At 48.3% G+C, this 16,101-nt stretch overlaps 1 protein-coding gene across 6 annotated transcripts in view; it reads right to left on the reverse strand.

The window, feature by feature from the left end:
* Positions 1–16,101, reverse strand: part of COL16A1 (collagen type XVI alpha 1 chain) — a 174,600-nt gene that overhangs the window by 144,504 nt on the left and 13,995 nt on the right. For all 6 annotated transcript variants that reach the window (XM_055000062.1, XM_055000060.1, XM_055000061.1 and 3 more), the window contains exons 3-4: positions 7,121–7,195; positions 6,318–6,435 (exon numbers count right to left, since the gene is read on the reverse strand). In XM_055000062.1, the coding sequence (XP_054856037.1) occupies positions 6,318–6,435; positions 7,121–7,195 (193 nt within the window). The remainder of the gene's footprint in view (positions 1–6,317; positions 6,436–7,120; positions 7,196–16,101) is intronic.

Raw genomic sequence — 16,101 nt, forward strand, 5'->3', positions numbered from 1 at the left:
CAGACTGTCCTGCTCATCCCCCTTTACCAGTTTTCACCAGGGGGATGAAGACCTTCCTCTGTCAGGATGATTTCCTGGTGTTTTGACAGATGTATCAAGTGTTTGAAATGGGGTGCTGCATCAGAAGATATACTGCTGCAATTAGCTTTATATTGTGCATTTAAATCAAAAAGAGTCCAGTAGCACCTTTAAGACTAACCAATTTTATTGTAGCATAAGCTTTCGAGAATCAAAGCTTATGCTACAATAAAATTGGTTAGTCTTAAAGGTGCTACTGGACTCTTTTTGATTTTGCTACTACAGACTAACACGGCTAACTCCTCTGGATTGTGAATTTAGGCTGTGATTGTGGGTTGTTTTCTACAAGGTTTCTGCAGAATTGTAATTTCATTGTATTATAACTAGACATGGGCACGATCCAAAAGAAAATTCCAATCTAGCCGTTTGTGGATCTGGACTGCCGCCGAATGCAGGTAGCCAATTCTAACCGATCAAGTCTTGTTTCCGGTCCGGAATCGGGAATCAGGAATCGGGGAGGCCAAAGTGGGAGGGCACCCCTCTGTTACCAGCGATATAGGAATGGCGGTTGGTGGCAGCGGCCGCCAGGCCCGGAGGGCAGGGGGAGGCGGCGATGAGCTGCCTCCCCTCAGGGAGGGAGGGGACATTCACACACACACACACACACACACACACTTACACACACTTAATGTAGAGGGGGGGAATTTTTAACCCGGCAACGAGCCGCCTTCCCTCAGGGAGGGGACATTCCCAGGGCCAGATCTACGGTTGCCAGTGCCCAGGGCAACCGTAGTTAGGCTCTTGCGTGCGCGTGCTCCTGCCCCCCGCCCCTGCCCATGCAGCAAGCCAGCTGTCCCAATGCGCTGCGGAGCTGGTGGCAGTGCGAGTGGCTTGGAGGCTGCCTGTGCCATTCACCTGCCCCGCAAAACAAGGGGCGGCCGGCTTGCCCATGCGCCCCTTGTCCTGGGGAAAGATGAACAGCGCGGGTGGCCTCCCAGCAACCCGCACGGCCTTTTGCCTTTCCCCAGGACAAGGGGCGGCTGGCTTGCCCACGCGCCCCTTGTCCTGGGGAAAGATGAATGACGCGGGCGGCCTCCCAGCCACCTGTGCTGCCTTTTGCTTTTCCCGCAAGCCGGCCGCCCCTTGTCCTGGGGAAAGACGAATGGCGCGGGCGGCCTCCCAGCCACCCGCACTGCCCTTTGCCTTTCCCCAGGACAAGAGGGGGCCGGCTTGCCCACGCACCCCTTGTCCTGGGGAAAGATGAACGGTGCAGGTGGCCTCCCAGCCACCCGCACTGCCTTTTGCCTTTCCGCAGTACAAGGGGCGGCTGGCTTGCCCGCGCACCCCTTGTCCTGGGGAAAGACGAATGGCGCTGGCGGCCTCCCAGCCACCTGCGCTGCCTTTTGCTTTTCCCGCAAGCCTCCCGCGCTGCCTTTTGCCTTTCCTTTGTGCCCATGGCTTCAGAACACCCCCTTCCCCCTCCCTCCCCTGGGTTGCTGCTCCGTGGTTGGAAGGAAGCCTGCTAATCAAGGAAAGCTGGGCTTCCATTCATGTTTTGAGGGCGACAGAAGGAGGGCAAACACAGCTCATTCCCCTGACTCCGTTGCCCCGGAAATAAATTACTGGTGCCAGAGTGTCTGCAATTCCGAACAGAAACTGACCCATCTGATCAAGTCCCGAACAAGCAAACTCCCAACTGCTGGATTGGATGCCGTGGACGGAACCGATTAGCTGAGTCACGATGGCACAAATGCCAAAATCGGGGGGGGGGGGGTTTGAAATCGTAATTCAGATCGGGCCCATCTCTAATTAAAACGTCGAAGTGGTTAAAGCAATGCTTTATTCTGCAACCCATCTTGGGGTACTTTTAAAAGCTGCTAATGAAGCCCACCAATCCATTCAACCAACTGGTGAGCCAGGAGCTGTGCAATTTCTGAGCTACTCCACAAGAACCACATTTTGGGAAACTCTGCAGGGCCCATTGAAGGACATGAAGGAGCCTAGCTCCTCTCCTTTTAAACATTAAAGATTGCCCCACAGACAGAAGCTGGAGAGCGGGCGGGGTGGGGGGTGTCAGTTTGTAAGCCACCCTTTCTGCATTGCCGCTGGGCCCCGATGAAAGGAACGACCCAGCTAGTAAACAGCTTAAGCTGCTTCAGTCCGCCAGTCTAGACCGTGAAGTCATGTGCCAAGCTTCAGCAGAGGAAGAAAAACACAGACGGAGCAGAGGATTGCGCAAAGCCCTGGAAAACGCCCAGACTCTGTCGGTTTTCTACTCTTGATTTACTTTCTAGGATTAATAAGACCTCCATCCAGCCCTCAGGCTGTGACTCACCCATGAAAACCCTGCCCCAGGGAAGCTCCAGCTTCTTTGTGAAGTTAACAGTGCCGGACTTGCTTGTACACTGACGGGATACCCCAACTGAGACGTATCTCGTGATGGTGTCTAAGTTCAGAGGCCTAATTTATTTATTTTGCAGTGCAGCTTTCCCTTCACCCAAGGCAGTAAGAGAGGAAGACATTGTCATCTCATCCCTCTGCCATTATATCACCCAACCACCCAGGGCCGGCGCGCCCATGGAGGCCAGGTAGGCGGTGGCCTTGGGCGCGAGGGCACTGGAGGGGCGCCGGAGGGGGTGTCGGGGGCGGAGGCACGCGCAGCAAAGCTGACATGACTGGGCTGCAGCTACTGCTGCCGCCAGCCAGCCAGACCCGTGCTGCCGCCGCCGTCGCCACACGCCCCAGCTGGGCACACCCTCTGTGCACCGCCCCAGCAGCGGCTCGTGGCTTCTGTGCCCAGCTGTGCACTCCTCCGCCCCCACATGCCCCAGCCAGTCGCAGAAGCCGCGAACTGCTGGGGCGGCGCGCGGAGCAGCCTCCGTGCACCGCCCCAGCAGCTGCTCGGGGCTTCTGCGCCCAGCTGGGATGCATGGCAGCGGCGGTGGCATGGGGCTGGCTGGCTGCAGCTATGCTGCAGCCAGCCACGCCAGCTCTGCTGCGCGCTCCTCCACCCCCACACGCCCCAGCCAGGTGCAGAAGCTGCGAGCAGCTGCTGGGGCAGTGTGCGGAGCACGGAGAAGCTTCCGTGCGCCGCCCCATCCATCTTGTGCTGCATGATGATGTGACGTCATCACGCAGTCAGAGGTGTGCGCGCGTGGAGCGCGCATGTGCGTGGCCGTGGGAGCCATAAACTCTGGCGCCGGCCCTGCAACCACCCTGCAAGGTAGCTTAGGCTGAGAGAAAAAGACTGAGCAGAATGGTTTCCACGTAGGGCTGCCAGTTCCCTGGTGGGAGCGGGGAATCCCCCACTGCCAGCCTCTGCCCCCACCCTGCTGCCACTTGCCTGACTGGTAGGGGGGAAATGCTGTAGGGAACAGGTCTAGGAGGCAAAAAACCTCTCTGGTCAGTGCACTGCAGGTGCGCTCCCCATGAGCACAATGATGCCACTTTTGTAAGTGCCTGCAATCACACAATCATCCACAGGGCCGGCGCGCCCATGGAGGCCAGGTAGGCGGTGGCCTCAGGCACACGGGCATTGGAGGGGTGCTGGAGGGGGTGTTGGGGGTGGAGGCGCGCACAGCGAAGCTGGCATGACTGGGCTGCAGCTACTGCTGCAGCCAGCCAGCCAGCCCCTTGCTGCCGCCGCTGCCGCCGCCACACCCCCCAGCCGGCGCAGCCTCTGTGCACCGCTCGAGCAGCGGCTCGCGGCTTCTGCACAAGGCCGGCATGCTGCCGCCGCCACACACCCCAGCCGGGCGCAGCCTCCGCGTGCCGCTCCAGCAGCAGCTCGCAGCTTCTGCGCTCGGCGGTCCTCCGCGCACCGTCCAGTCCCGCTGCGGCGCATGATGATGTCTGTGATGACGTCATCACACACTCTGTGGTCCGCGCACGTGCAGGGCTCGCGCACCCCTCCGCAGGCGCCAAAACCTCTGGCGCCGGCCCTGATCATCCAGGAAAGTGCCAAGTCCCTCCCGCCACGGGAAGTTAAGGGGACCTGGCAACTCTGTTTCCACACAAGAACAGGCTTGTGTGATCTCCCTGTCACTGATGTGGCTGCCGCTACAGGGTAGCAGGAATGTGACTTCCACATGGTGGATTTCCCCACCCATCCACCACCAGCGGCCATTCGCCCTCCTCCTGGCCACTGGAGCTTTTGCAGTGAAAAAAAAATCAGAAATTGAGTATTTGTTATATTGATATAACTTTTATAACCATGTATGTATCAGGTTCTCTGAATCTCCACTTTTCATTTTTTTTGAAAAATAATTCTCTAGCCCCTTTTCTTGGGAAGCTGTGCCTTTCCCCTTACATCTCTGCAATGAAAGGAGACAGATGCAAACACATTTCTTCAAATGGAAGATGACCTGGAACATAAGATGCCCCGCTTAAAACTGTTACAATAAAACATTCATATTATTGGATGTAACTTATATGTGATCCCCCCCCCCTTTTTTTATTGCATACCTGTGAAAAAAACCTAGTCTTGCATTTGGATAAACAGCATACCTTTTTTAAAAAAATAAAAGCTGGGAATTCAGAGAGCCTCGTACCGTTTGTGATAACATTATACCAACATATAATCAACTGCAGATTTTAAAAGCACCCCCCCCAGTGGTTGGGGGAGGAAATGGCTGCAGCAGGGGGGTGGGGGGAATCCAAACTTTCCCACCAACACAGGAGCCATGTAGGATTTACTGGTATCTTTCCCAAAAGTTCACAGCAAAGCAGGTTGAGAAAGATTGGAGAAAAGCCGGGAAACCCCAAGACATGTCCAAATCCATCACAATTAGGCTTGCCGGTTGCCTACTTACAATTCACAGAGAGCAACGTGGTAAAGAGTACCAGCTATACAAAGGAATAATTACCCACGATGTAACTTATGTCTACAAATTTATTCCTACTTTTACACAGGTATATGAATCAGTTAATGAATATCATAGGAAAGAAACCACATGTAAGAATTCAACAAGTCAGAAATTACATTTGTTCAGGCGTCTGATATCTTCTCTACATTAATAACAATAAAGTGCTGTGTGCTCACGGTGCTTCTTATCATTCCAATTGCACATATGAATAAAGTGCAAATGCTCATTGGCACCATACAAACACCAGTCCTTGTAATGCCATTCAATCTTCAAGATGCCCGATACTCCAACCATGCGGTAGTACAAAGTCAATGAAACATGACAGTTGACCGTAGAATTCACAGAATGAAAGGTCACTTAATGTCTCCTGGAGGTTCCAGGCATGTGCCTGACAACCCTAACTGCATTGCTGTAGGAAAGTGAGAAAAAATTCACTTACCAACAGCATCAAACCCGGGACAGATCACAGATGAGAAAATGGCCTGGATCAACAATAATCAGTGAGCATCATGACTGAGTGAGCATTTAAACTTGGGCTGCCCCAGTCCAAGATGGTCTGCATCTAGGATTACCAGGCCCCTGCAAGGGTTCTCACACCCTGAGCTCTTGCTGCTCACTGTTGCTCCAAGCTGCAGGAGGGGAAAACCCAGAAGTGATGATGCGTAGCCCTAGGAATCAGCCAAAACTCTATGGTTTTGGAAAATTCCAAGAGGTACCCGCTGTCATTTCTAGATTTTCCCCAGAAGAGACATCATCACTCTTGCAACACTGCTCTCCCATGCCCCCTCTACCAACCCTCCTAGACTAAGCTCCAGCTGGAGGCAAACTGGACATGATTGGAAGGTTCCAGCTGTGGACTTAATGAATGGTCTCAGGCAACCAATTTTCTTTCAGTAATAGGAGACTGTGCCGGTCAAAACAGAGTGACAACCTTCTGAGCTCATTGACTGAAACTTAAAAGGGTGTAATTCTGCTTATGATGGCCCCTGTTAGTGACCTACCTTGCAGGGTTGCTGTTCAACAGCAAAGCTCTATTTACGCCAAGAAAACCCAAAAGATAAGGCACTCTGATTTCCCCAATGATGCTGAATTATTATCTAAACCTGTGTATTCATATTTGTTTTTATCATTGTCGCAGTGATGGTGTTGATAATTCTCTGCTGGATATCTGTAACTGTCTCCCTCTCAGGACTACAGTTCCCAGGATACCCTAGGGAGAGTTAATGCTTATCAAACCACTTTTCATCTGGAGCACAGATACACCCCTGAGAGTTGATCTTACATGCAAACTCCATTGTTATCTCTGCAATAGATAATAATCCCGAATATCGCGGTTAGAACAAACACTACAAATTGGGTGCATTTACTTAATATGTGGAGATGTACAAATGCAGGCGTTTGCCAGTTTTCAAAGCCAAGGATTGGCACACTCACTCTGTAGTTCGGACCAGAGGGGTGCTACCCAGTCGCAGGATCATGGGGCCTTTGGGATTGCGGATTTTCTTGATGGCTGAGGTCTTCAGAAGTGCAAACCTTTTAATGAGATTAAATCCTGTAAAGCAGACACAGAAGAAAGGGGTCAAGCTGGGCTTGCAAAAGCTCATATGCTTACAAATTAGGCACAATTCCTAGAGTCTGGTTATGTGTAAAGATTACTGGTGCAGGCTGAATGGGTATCTAATACTGAGGTTTAATTTCACCTATTTTACAAAATGCTCGAGTTTATGAGATTCCCCACCCCCAGCTATAGACAAAACTGCCTTATAACTAGTCAAATCATTGTCCCATTGGAATTAACATCTACTCCCATTGGAAGGGTGGGAGGACAGCAAGGTATATAGTCCAATCTCATCAGTTCTTGGAAGCTAAAGCAGGTTCAGCTCTGGTTAGTACTTGGATGGGAGTCCAACAAAGGAAGGCAATGGGCAAATTACCTCTGCTTCTCACTTTCCTTGAATGCTGATTGCTGGGATTGCCATAAATCAGTTCCAACTTGATAGTCTGTACCTGTCACCTCTAGAAGGAAGAAGAGCTGAGCAGCAGCAGTTCCCCCACCCACCCACCCACTCATTCACCCCATCTGCAGATCTCAGCTTCTTGGGACCAACTTGGGCAATAACGGAGCATTGCAGATTTGTCAGTGTGTGCCCCTTACTAAATTACTGGGATGAGAAGAGACAGAAAGAGCAGTTTCTGGTGATGAAAAGAATGCCCCAGGAAAGACCACACACACTCACCAGTTATATTTACATGGCTGTCACTGCTCGGGTCTAACCGGAGACCTTCGTGTTGCATTTCTGGACATTTCTCCCCTACAAGACACACCACAGAATGCTTGTTAGTGTTCTGAATGTCAAGATATTATTAATACGCTAGAAAAACATAAAGAGCTGCTGTCTTTACATGGGTAAGGGTGAATCCATTAAAACTGAATCCTGACAAGGTGGAGATAATGCTGACTGGGAAGCCCAAGGTCTTGAACACGTTGTGCATCCCACTTTTAATGGGCTCCACTTGAAGTCTGCTGACTCAGTTAAGAGCCTAGGTAGAGAAGCAAGTAAATGCAACTGCAAGAAATGCTTTCTTCCATCTTCATTTATCCCCGAAGATGGCCTCTCACCTTGACATAGCCAATCTGGCCTCCTGGATCCACGCCACAGTAACAACAAGACTATACTACAGAAATGCACGTTACATGGGTCTGCTCTTGACGTCAGCTTGGAAACTCCAGTTGATACAGAACACTGCAGCCCAGTGTCAGAAACTAAGTGGAATATACATTATTATAGCCATTCTACAGTCACTCTATGGGTTGGCAATCAATTATCCGGTTCAGTTCAAGATACAAGTCATTATCACAAAGCCCTTCATGACCCTGGATCCACATACCTGCAGGACCGTTTTTCCTGCTATGCTCTACTGGGTCAGCTTCGCTTATCTAAACGAAGCCTTCTGAAGGTGCCGCCCTGCAAAGGGGCAATATCAACAACTGCCTGCCAACGTGCATTCTGTATTGTGGCACCCACTTCATATGATGGCCTGACTGAAGAGGTCAGGAAGCCCCCGGTATTTCTATCAGTCCACAGAATGTATAAATCAGATGTGTTCAATAAGGCATTTTTATAACCAAAATGGGGCTGTAGTATGAAGGACTGGCTCGAGAGAGTCCTTTTATAAAGGGAATAGGATTATAGTCTCTTTATTCCACTGTTTAGCGTATTTTTATTGCATTTTCTGCTTTTATAATTCCATTTTCTGTTGTGTTTATGGTATGTCACAATCTATATATAAGTGTCCTGACTGACTCATCAACGCCCAGCCCAAACCCCTAGACCTAGAAACATGAAATTTGGGGAGAACGTTCCTTTCATGATGTAAACACTCACTAAGAAGGGATTTTTTAAAAAATCATCCTCTAAGGCAGTAAAAAGGGGTCAAATTGTTTTCCCAAAGGGATATAGCTTCCCTGTGTGGCTGGCAGGCTGCTGCCTACTTGTACCCCCATCCACTGCCAACTCGGCCACTCTTCCTTGATTAGGCCAACCTTTCAAGGTCATTTGCATATGCAGGCTGATTGGGGCTCACAACATTCCACACCTCACCGCCCACCTCCCCCACCCCACCCCGGGACGGTTGGAACACAGAGGTCATTTGCGTATGCGGCCTGATTGGTCTTCACCCGCCGCATTCTAAACAGTATACTGTTGCTATTGGGAGTCATTGAATGTCTCCTGAGGTAAAATGCACCTCCCAGTCTTCCCCTAAAAGTTCACTAGGGTTGCCAATCTCCCTGCGGGACCTGGCTTTCCTGTGTGGTTGGCAGGCTCCTGCCAGCTTGCACACCCTCGCTCTCTGATTTAAAGTAGTTAAATAAGTAAATAAGTAGTTAAATAAAGTAGTTAAATACTGTAGTGAAGCATGAGTATCAAGCTAGTATCTTATATCAAGGGTCCCCAACCATTTGAACTTATGGGCAGCTCTGGAATTCTGACACAGGGTGGTGGGTGCAACAACAAAATAGCTGTGGCAGGAGGTGGAGCCAACCACAAAGAGGAAGCCCAAGTGCAGAGAGAGGAGGGGTAATGTAATGATTTTAAGTGTGTGTGTGTCTTTAAATGCTTGGTGTGGTACAGATGAAAAGTGGGGGTGAAGGAGAGGGATGAGTGAGTGAGATGACTGGTTGATAGAGTGGACTGCAGTTTTTAGTTACTGAGTGGAGAGAGAACATTCAGTCTGGGCAAAGCAGGCAACCTGTGTGGATTTGCATCCTAGTTCAGTTAGACAACCTTTGTGGAAACCTGAACTGTGTATGTCTGTGAGAGTAAATATTCGTTCTGTTTGAAGCAGGCAAGCTGTGTGTGCGCCTGCGACAGAAAGTTTATCTGTGAGACTGAGCCTATGAACAGAAACTTTAAGAACTGATCACTATGTATTGTCGAAGGCTTTCACGGCCGGAGAACGATGGTTGTTGTGGGTTTTCTGGGCTGTATTGCCGTGGTCTTGGCCAAGAACACGGCAATACAGCCCGGAAAACCCACAACAACCAACTGATAACTATGTTTGAAACCATCAAGCTTAATTAACAGTATGAAACTGATACGCTTCTTGTAAAAATAAAAGTTTATTTTGGTTTTTTTTTAAATCTCAGAGTATCTGTTATTCCTGTATCCCATTCCTATCCTCAGGGCCACATAGACCCATCAAGGAGCCTGACCCTTGGGCACGTTATTAAAAGGGGAATTTAAGTTAATTATTTTGGAATATAATTCCTGGTGGCAGCAATCTAGCCAGAGGGTGTAAGAAGAGGGTTAAAGGAAAAAGCCAACTGAAAAAGAAAGGGTCATAACAGGTAATTTAAAAAATACACTGACAAACAGGAGTGAAAGAGAATATAATCACTACTGTGGTGGCAGCTGCTGCCAAAAAAAGGTTATTTTAATTTCCACGATCAATCAAATCTCCAATCGTCAATCAGAAGCCCTACTGTGCTAGAGCCCCACTTGACCCCACCCACTTTCTAAAAACACTTGGTGGCAGGCACCAGGGAAGGTGTTGGCAGGTGCCATGGTGCCCACAGCACCACGTTGGGGATCCCTGTCTTATACTGTTTTTGTTTGCATTGTTTTCTAATTCCATAATGCTGACAGGATAGACTGATCTGCAGTAATGAGAATCCAAGCCCGTAACGCAACATTCATCATTAGTTATCCTTATTTATTGAAAGGATGCTTGGGGCTCCCTCCTGAGTATGTTAAGGGCCTCAGGGTATGTTGGCATAACCTGTAGGAGACCACGTGCTTGCTGAGCCCAAAGGCACGTGGGGAGTTTTAAGAAAAGTTAGCAGTTGCCAGTGCCACAGCAAAATAATTGCCAGATAGCACTTCTATATACATTTTTCTGTGAGGGCTAGTCTGAGCAGGGGAATCTACCATTTACATACATTTGGACTTACCTTTGGGGAGGATGAGTGTTTGCTTTTCCTCAGGCCCCTCCCCAGCTATGTTCCAATTAAATGAAACGTTCAGGGGAATGAAAGATTGTAGACCAGCCTCTTTGCCCATTACAGAGAGCACAGGGTGGGTCTGGGTTCGGCTGGCCCGGGTCAGATGCAACACAGTTAACTGACTGGCTGATTTACAGCCTGCCTTTCTCACCGAGATTCAAGGCAGCTTACAAAATATAAAATGATGCATTCAGACAATATAAGATATCCACTGAATATATCATTATAATAAGACAGGCCTCACAGGCCACTCCCCTCCGCCCAAGACTTTCCCTAGTGGCCTTAATGGCTAATCCATCTCTGCCTCTCAATGTTTTCTTCTAGTGTTGTAAAGCTGGCTGAGTTCCTGATTAAGTCAGTGCTTGTATGACACAACAGGGTGCTGTGAGTTTCAGTCAGATTTTTTCAATGGACTACAGGGCTGCTAAGGGAAAGAGCCTAGTACAGAATGCTACAGAAATAACTCCATTCTGGCAAAAGGAGGGTTGATTCTCCACTTTCCACATTAGCTGAGGGCCAAGCTACAAGTGCCGAATGACACTTGAATGGCAAGTGGATCGAGTGGAGGGCAAGTCAACAGGGAGAAATACACTTGCCGTTCAAGTGTCATTCGTCACTTGTAGCTTGGCCCTGAGACATCTCCCCAGGGGATATTCCTCAAAAGATAGTGAAAGGTGAGCAAATTCTCTCTGAACCTTCAAACCTGTCCTCAGTGGATGAGGATGTCTTTCTCACATTGGTAGCCCTGCCCAGGCTCTATCCAAGGAGTTCAGGATGGCACAGGCCACTTTGCATTCACAACAACCTTGTGAGGTAGGATACACAGAGAATCAGTTGCTTGCCAAAGCTTCATAGCTGAATGTAGCTCAACAGGCACATGAACCCAAGGCTCCACAGTCAAATCCATGCCACCATCTGGTGTGTGTATATGTCGGGGGGGGGAGTACCTAACATACTATAGCTCTATCCTGCCACAACCTCCAACCTATTCTCAGTTTTTGGTTTAAAGACAGAGAGAGGGAGATGGAGGGCAGGAAAAAGGAGGAGGAGGAGGAGGAGTACAGGAAAGACAGAGAGCATAAAATAAAGGATATATCTTCATTACAAACTGATATTAGTTTTATACCTGTTTAATCAGCTGGGCTTCTCCCCAAAGAATCCTGGAAACTATATCGTCTGATGAGAATGCTGAGAATTCTCTGCTACAGATTTTGAGCCCTGGCCCCAATATGATTCTGAGAGTTGTAGAACTTTTAATGATCATTCCTTGCAGAAAGGAATGATTATAAAACCAGTTTAACAGAAACACAAGCAAACCATAGGGGTCTAGGCTGTTATACAAACTCCTGATCTAGGTAGAGCAGACTTCACTATTTTAATCATTGCTGCGTGGCTCCCATTTAGCACAGGGGTCAGCATTGCAACCTTTCATAATTAATGAGCCAGGCGAAGTCAAAATTCAGAGCAAGAGACCAAGAAAGAATATAACAACACTTTTGATAAAAGTATGGGAAACCATGAAGAGGATAAGATTAGTTTTTTGTGGTAGCAATCATTAGAAAATAAGGAAAGTAAAATTTGAAAGACTGAAGGCTGAAAAATGAGCCTGGCTCCTAAGTATTTTGGACGGGCTCCTTGAGCCAAAGAAAATTTGTCAAGGCCTGTCTTAACTTTAGAACTTCATATTCTTTTTAAAAGAGCTCTATTTGGTTCTGCCCGAAGCTGGAACCATCAGAGCCAGACCCCTGAATTAGAGGATTTATTCCCACCTGTTCTCCACTGAGCCCTTCCCTGATGCCTGTCAGGTCATTAATTTGGCCTTTGCCCCCAGAGGTCGCAACTTCACATCTATGCAGTAGTTTTACATCACTTTCCATTCCCTTGCGTTTGGCAGAAACATTTCTGGTGCTTGTGATCCAAGATAGGGGTGGGGGAGTCCCCTATCTGGACAGGGTTAAAGCCACTGCCTGTTCTAGAGGGCTTTGGCTGTTACAGGGCTTTATTTGTTGGCACTGCTGACTAAATAGTAGCTTCTCTTATTGCCATAGTGTAATGTGTGTGTGTGTAGTGTGTATGTATGTATCACTTTGTGGAGTAGTTATGGTGGTGGAAAGGTGGCTGACAAGATTTACTAAATAAACAATTCACCAATTAGTCGAATCACTCTACCAACTCCCCCCCCCCCCCCCAGCCCTCATTCCAAACCAAATATTACAGCAGGGTGAAAGTATGTGCATTGTTTTATTCAGAGTCTTGGAAAAGACTGAAGCCAGAAGTGTCTTGTTTGATTTCAAGGGGGCATCACTGCCAACAAATTACTGAAAGTTAATGTGTGTGTGTGTGTGTGTGTGTGTGTGTGTGTGTGTGTGCCATCAAGTCACTTCTGACCTATGACAACCCTATGAACGAAAGACCTCCAAAATGTCCAATCATTAACAGACTTGCTCAGATCCTGCAAACTGGAGGATGTGGCTTCTTTTATTGAGTCAAGCCATCTCATTTTAGTTCTTCTTTTCCTACTGCCTGCCACTTTCCCCAGCATTATTGACTTTTCCAGAGAATCTTGTCTTCTCATGATGTGACCAAAGTACAATAGCCTCAGTTTTTTCATTTTAGCTTCTAGGAAGAATCCAGGCTTGGTTTGATCTAGCACCCAATTATTTGTCTTTTTGGTCTTCCATGGTATCTGCAAAACTTTCCTCCAGCACCACATTTCAAACGACTCTATTTTCTTCCCCATTACTATGCATGGATGTGAAGGGGAGAGAGAGAGAGAGAGAGAGAGAGAGAGAGAGAGAGAGAGAGAGAGAGAGAGAGAGAGAGAGAGAGAAAGGAAAAATGGAATAATATTATCCCATTATCAATTATCTCTGCTTTGGAAATGGAAAAGTTGCCTCATTCATCAGCAATGCCCCCTCTTGCCTCCATGTCTGGGCAGAGAGAAGTGTTCTCCTCAAAACAGTAGAGTGAAGACAGACCAAAGAAACTCCTTCTTCCCCCAATCCATGTGTAATTTGTGGATGGGATGCACTGCCATAAGATGTGGTCAGAGGCACTGGCTAAGACAGCTTTTAAACCGATGAGATAAATTCAGACAGGACAGGCTTATTGATGGTAAAACAGAGCCTCCAAGTTTAGAGGCAGTGTACCTTTGAATAAAAATAAACAATATTTAGCTTTTATACTTAGCTTTCAGGGTTCAAAGTGATTCATACACATTGTGACCAGATTCTTGCTGTAACCAACAGAGATCGCTTCCACATACGAATAATCTCTGTGGAGCATCCACACATCAGTTTTCCCTGCCTTTTCCTTGACTCACCTCTCCCTGCACCACTGGAGGGCTTTGTCAGGCTTAAAAAATTGATAATTGCAAAATTTCTATGACACTTTAACAATGTGTCAACACTTTAACAATGTGTATGTATTTAAAGTGCCATGAAGTTGCAGCCCTCAGGGGTTTTCAAGGCAAGAGATGAGTAGGGGTGGTTTGCCATTGCCTGCCTCTCTGTAAGGACCTGGTCTTCATTGGAGGTCACCCATCCAAGTACCAACCAAGGCCTGCTTAGCTTCTGAGATCTGACGAGATTGGGCTAACCTGGCCCATCCAGATCAGGTTTAGTAATATAACAATTGCTGATTTTTTTAAAAAAGTTCTCCAGCAGTGCAGGGAAGGAAAAGGGTGGCTGAGTCAGGGGACCTAGTGATAAACATCTGCTAAGGGTCCCTGGCCCCAGGGAGGCCTGCCTGGCATTGACCAGGGCCAGGGCCTTCTTGGTCCTGGCCTCAGCCTGGTGGAACGCTCTGTCTAACGAGGCCAGGGCCCGGCAGGATTTGTTATCCTTTCGCCAGGCCTGCAAGACGGAGCTGTTCCGCCAGGCGTATGGGCGGTGCTAGGTGGAGCCCCCTGGCCGGTAGATTATAGAATATGCCACCCTACTAGCAATATCTCCATCTAGCAAACAGTCCCCACTATGATGCTCTAGAGATGGGTGAAGATGTGTTGGTTGGTTGCTGTGCCGTTAGGATTATGTATATATATGTACTTTTAACTGTGTACATTTGACTGTTTTATGGTTTTAACTGGTATTAATTATTGAATGTGTTTTAATTGTATATGGATCTACCCTGAGCCTGCTGGTGTGGGGAGGGCAGAATATAAATCGAATAAATAAAATAAAAATGATGGGATGTGGGCAGGACTTGCAAAAATGCATACCTTCCCATCCACGGAGCATTCAAACAGGCTCTAACTGCAATCGTTTTCAAATGATTACATCAGATAAGGTTGGGGAAAGCAGGGGAAAATTCAGGTAGCAGAAATGCTCTTGTGTGGATACCCAGAAGAAAACCTCCTCCCATCTGCGTGCCCAGTGAAAGCAAAAGCTCCTTGGGGAAGCAGCCAGGGATGATGGGCTGTTGGTGCTTGTGGTTTCCCCATAAAAACACTTCCCAGGATCCTCTGGGGTGGGGGGGAAGCTGGACTTGATGGTCATTAGAACATCAGAAGAGCCCTGCTAGATCAGAGCAGTCAGCCATCTAGTCCAGCATCCTGCTTCACGCAGTGGCCAAATAGTTGCCCCGGAGGACCAAAAATACGGGGCATAGAGGCCAAGGCTTTCCTCTGACGTTGCACTGGTGTTAGGCTTGCTGCCCCTGAATATAGAGCTTCCCTTTAGCCACCATGGCTAGCGGCTCTTGACTGGCCTCTGAATCTGTGTAACCCCTTTTTAAAGCCACCCATGTTTGTGGCCCTCACTGGATCCACTAGCAAAGCTGAGCAAAGAACTATTTTCATTTGTTTTTCCTGTTTAGGAATGCCAACCTCCAGGTGGGGCCTGGAGATTTCCTCGAATTACAGTTGCAGAGAAAGTGGCTGCCTTGGAGGATGGTTGCTACGGTATTATACCACACTGGTGTCCCTCCCTTCTCCAAGCCCTGTCCTCCCCACCAGGCTCCACCACCCCACAATTTCCAAGAATATCCCAACTGGGAGCTGGCAACCTTATTCCTGACTCTATTGCTCAGCAGCTTCAGTGGATGACTCCCAACTAGTGCTAGTATTATTGGAGATGGAGAAAAAGCTCTCTCAAACCTTCAGTCTGACCCTGCCAGTCTCTTCTTATATTCTTGAGTGTCAAAGCAGAGCCACAAGCCGCGAAGTCGAAACTGACCTTTCCTGGGTGATCGCTCTCGGAAGTGGGAATTGCAGCACCCCTGGAGTATCCACTCCCATAACCATAGGCTCAAAAGCAGCTGCAGCTATGGTCCGCTGCCTGGAGTTTTTATAAAGGGACAGTACGGCTCCTGAAAAATTGTTCCCGAGGGATCTTCTGAGATGTCTGGGCTGCAACATCTGCTTCTTGTCTTGCTGCCAGGCCCAATAAAAAAAAAAGACTCGAAAAGGAAGCCAATGGGTTCGCGTGGGCTGTAGGATGCCCTTGGGCCGGTCAGCTGAGTCTCTTTCTAAGCAGCGAAAAGGGAATACAGAATGTACAAGTTGTTGCCACCGAAATTTCGCCTAAAGCAAACTTCAGGGTGAATGTGCAGGTTCCTCTTCAGGCAGAACATCTGAGAAACTTCAAGGGTCATGAAAAGAACTTGATTAGCAGTATTTCTTAAAAGTGTGTGTGCGTGGGGTGGGGGAATGTCCTAGTAATCATCAGTTACCTCCGGATTTTGCCTGTATTGCCATTCAAAGAGGATTTAGGGGCT

This window comes from Eublepharis macularius, chromosome 15 (assembly GCF_028583425.1).
Source record: "Eublepharis macularius isolate TG4126 chromosome 15, MPM_Emac_v1.0, whole genome shotgun sequence".
Classification (NCBI taxonomy): domain Eukaryota; kingdom Metazoa; phylum Chordata; class Lepidosauria; order Squamata; family Eublepharidae; genus Eublepharis; species Eublepharis macularius.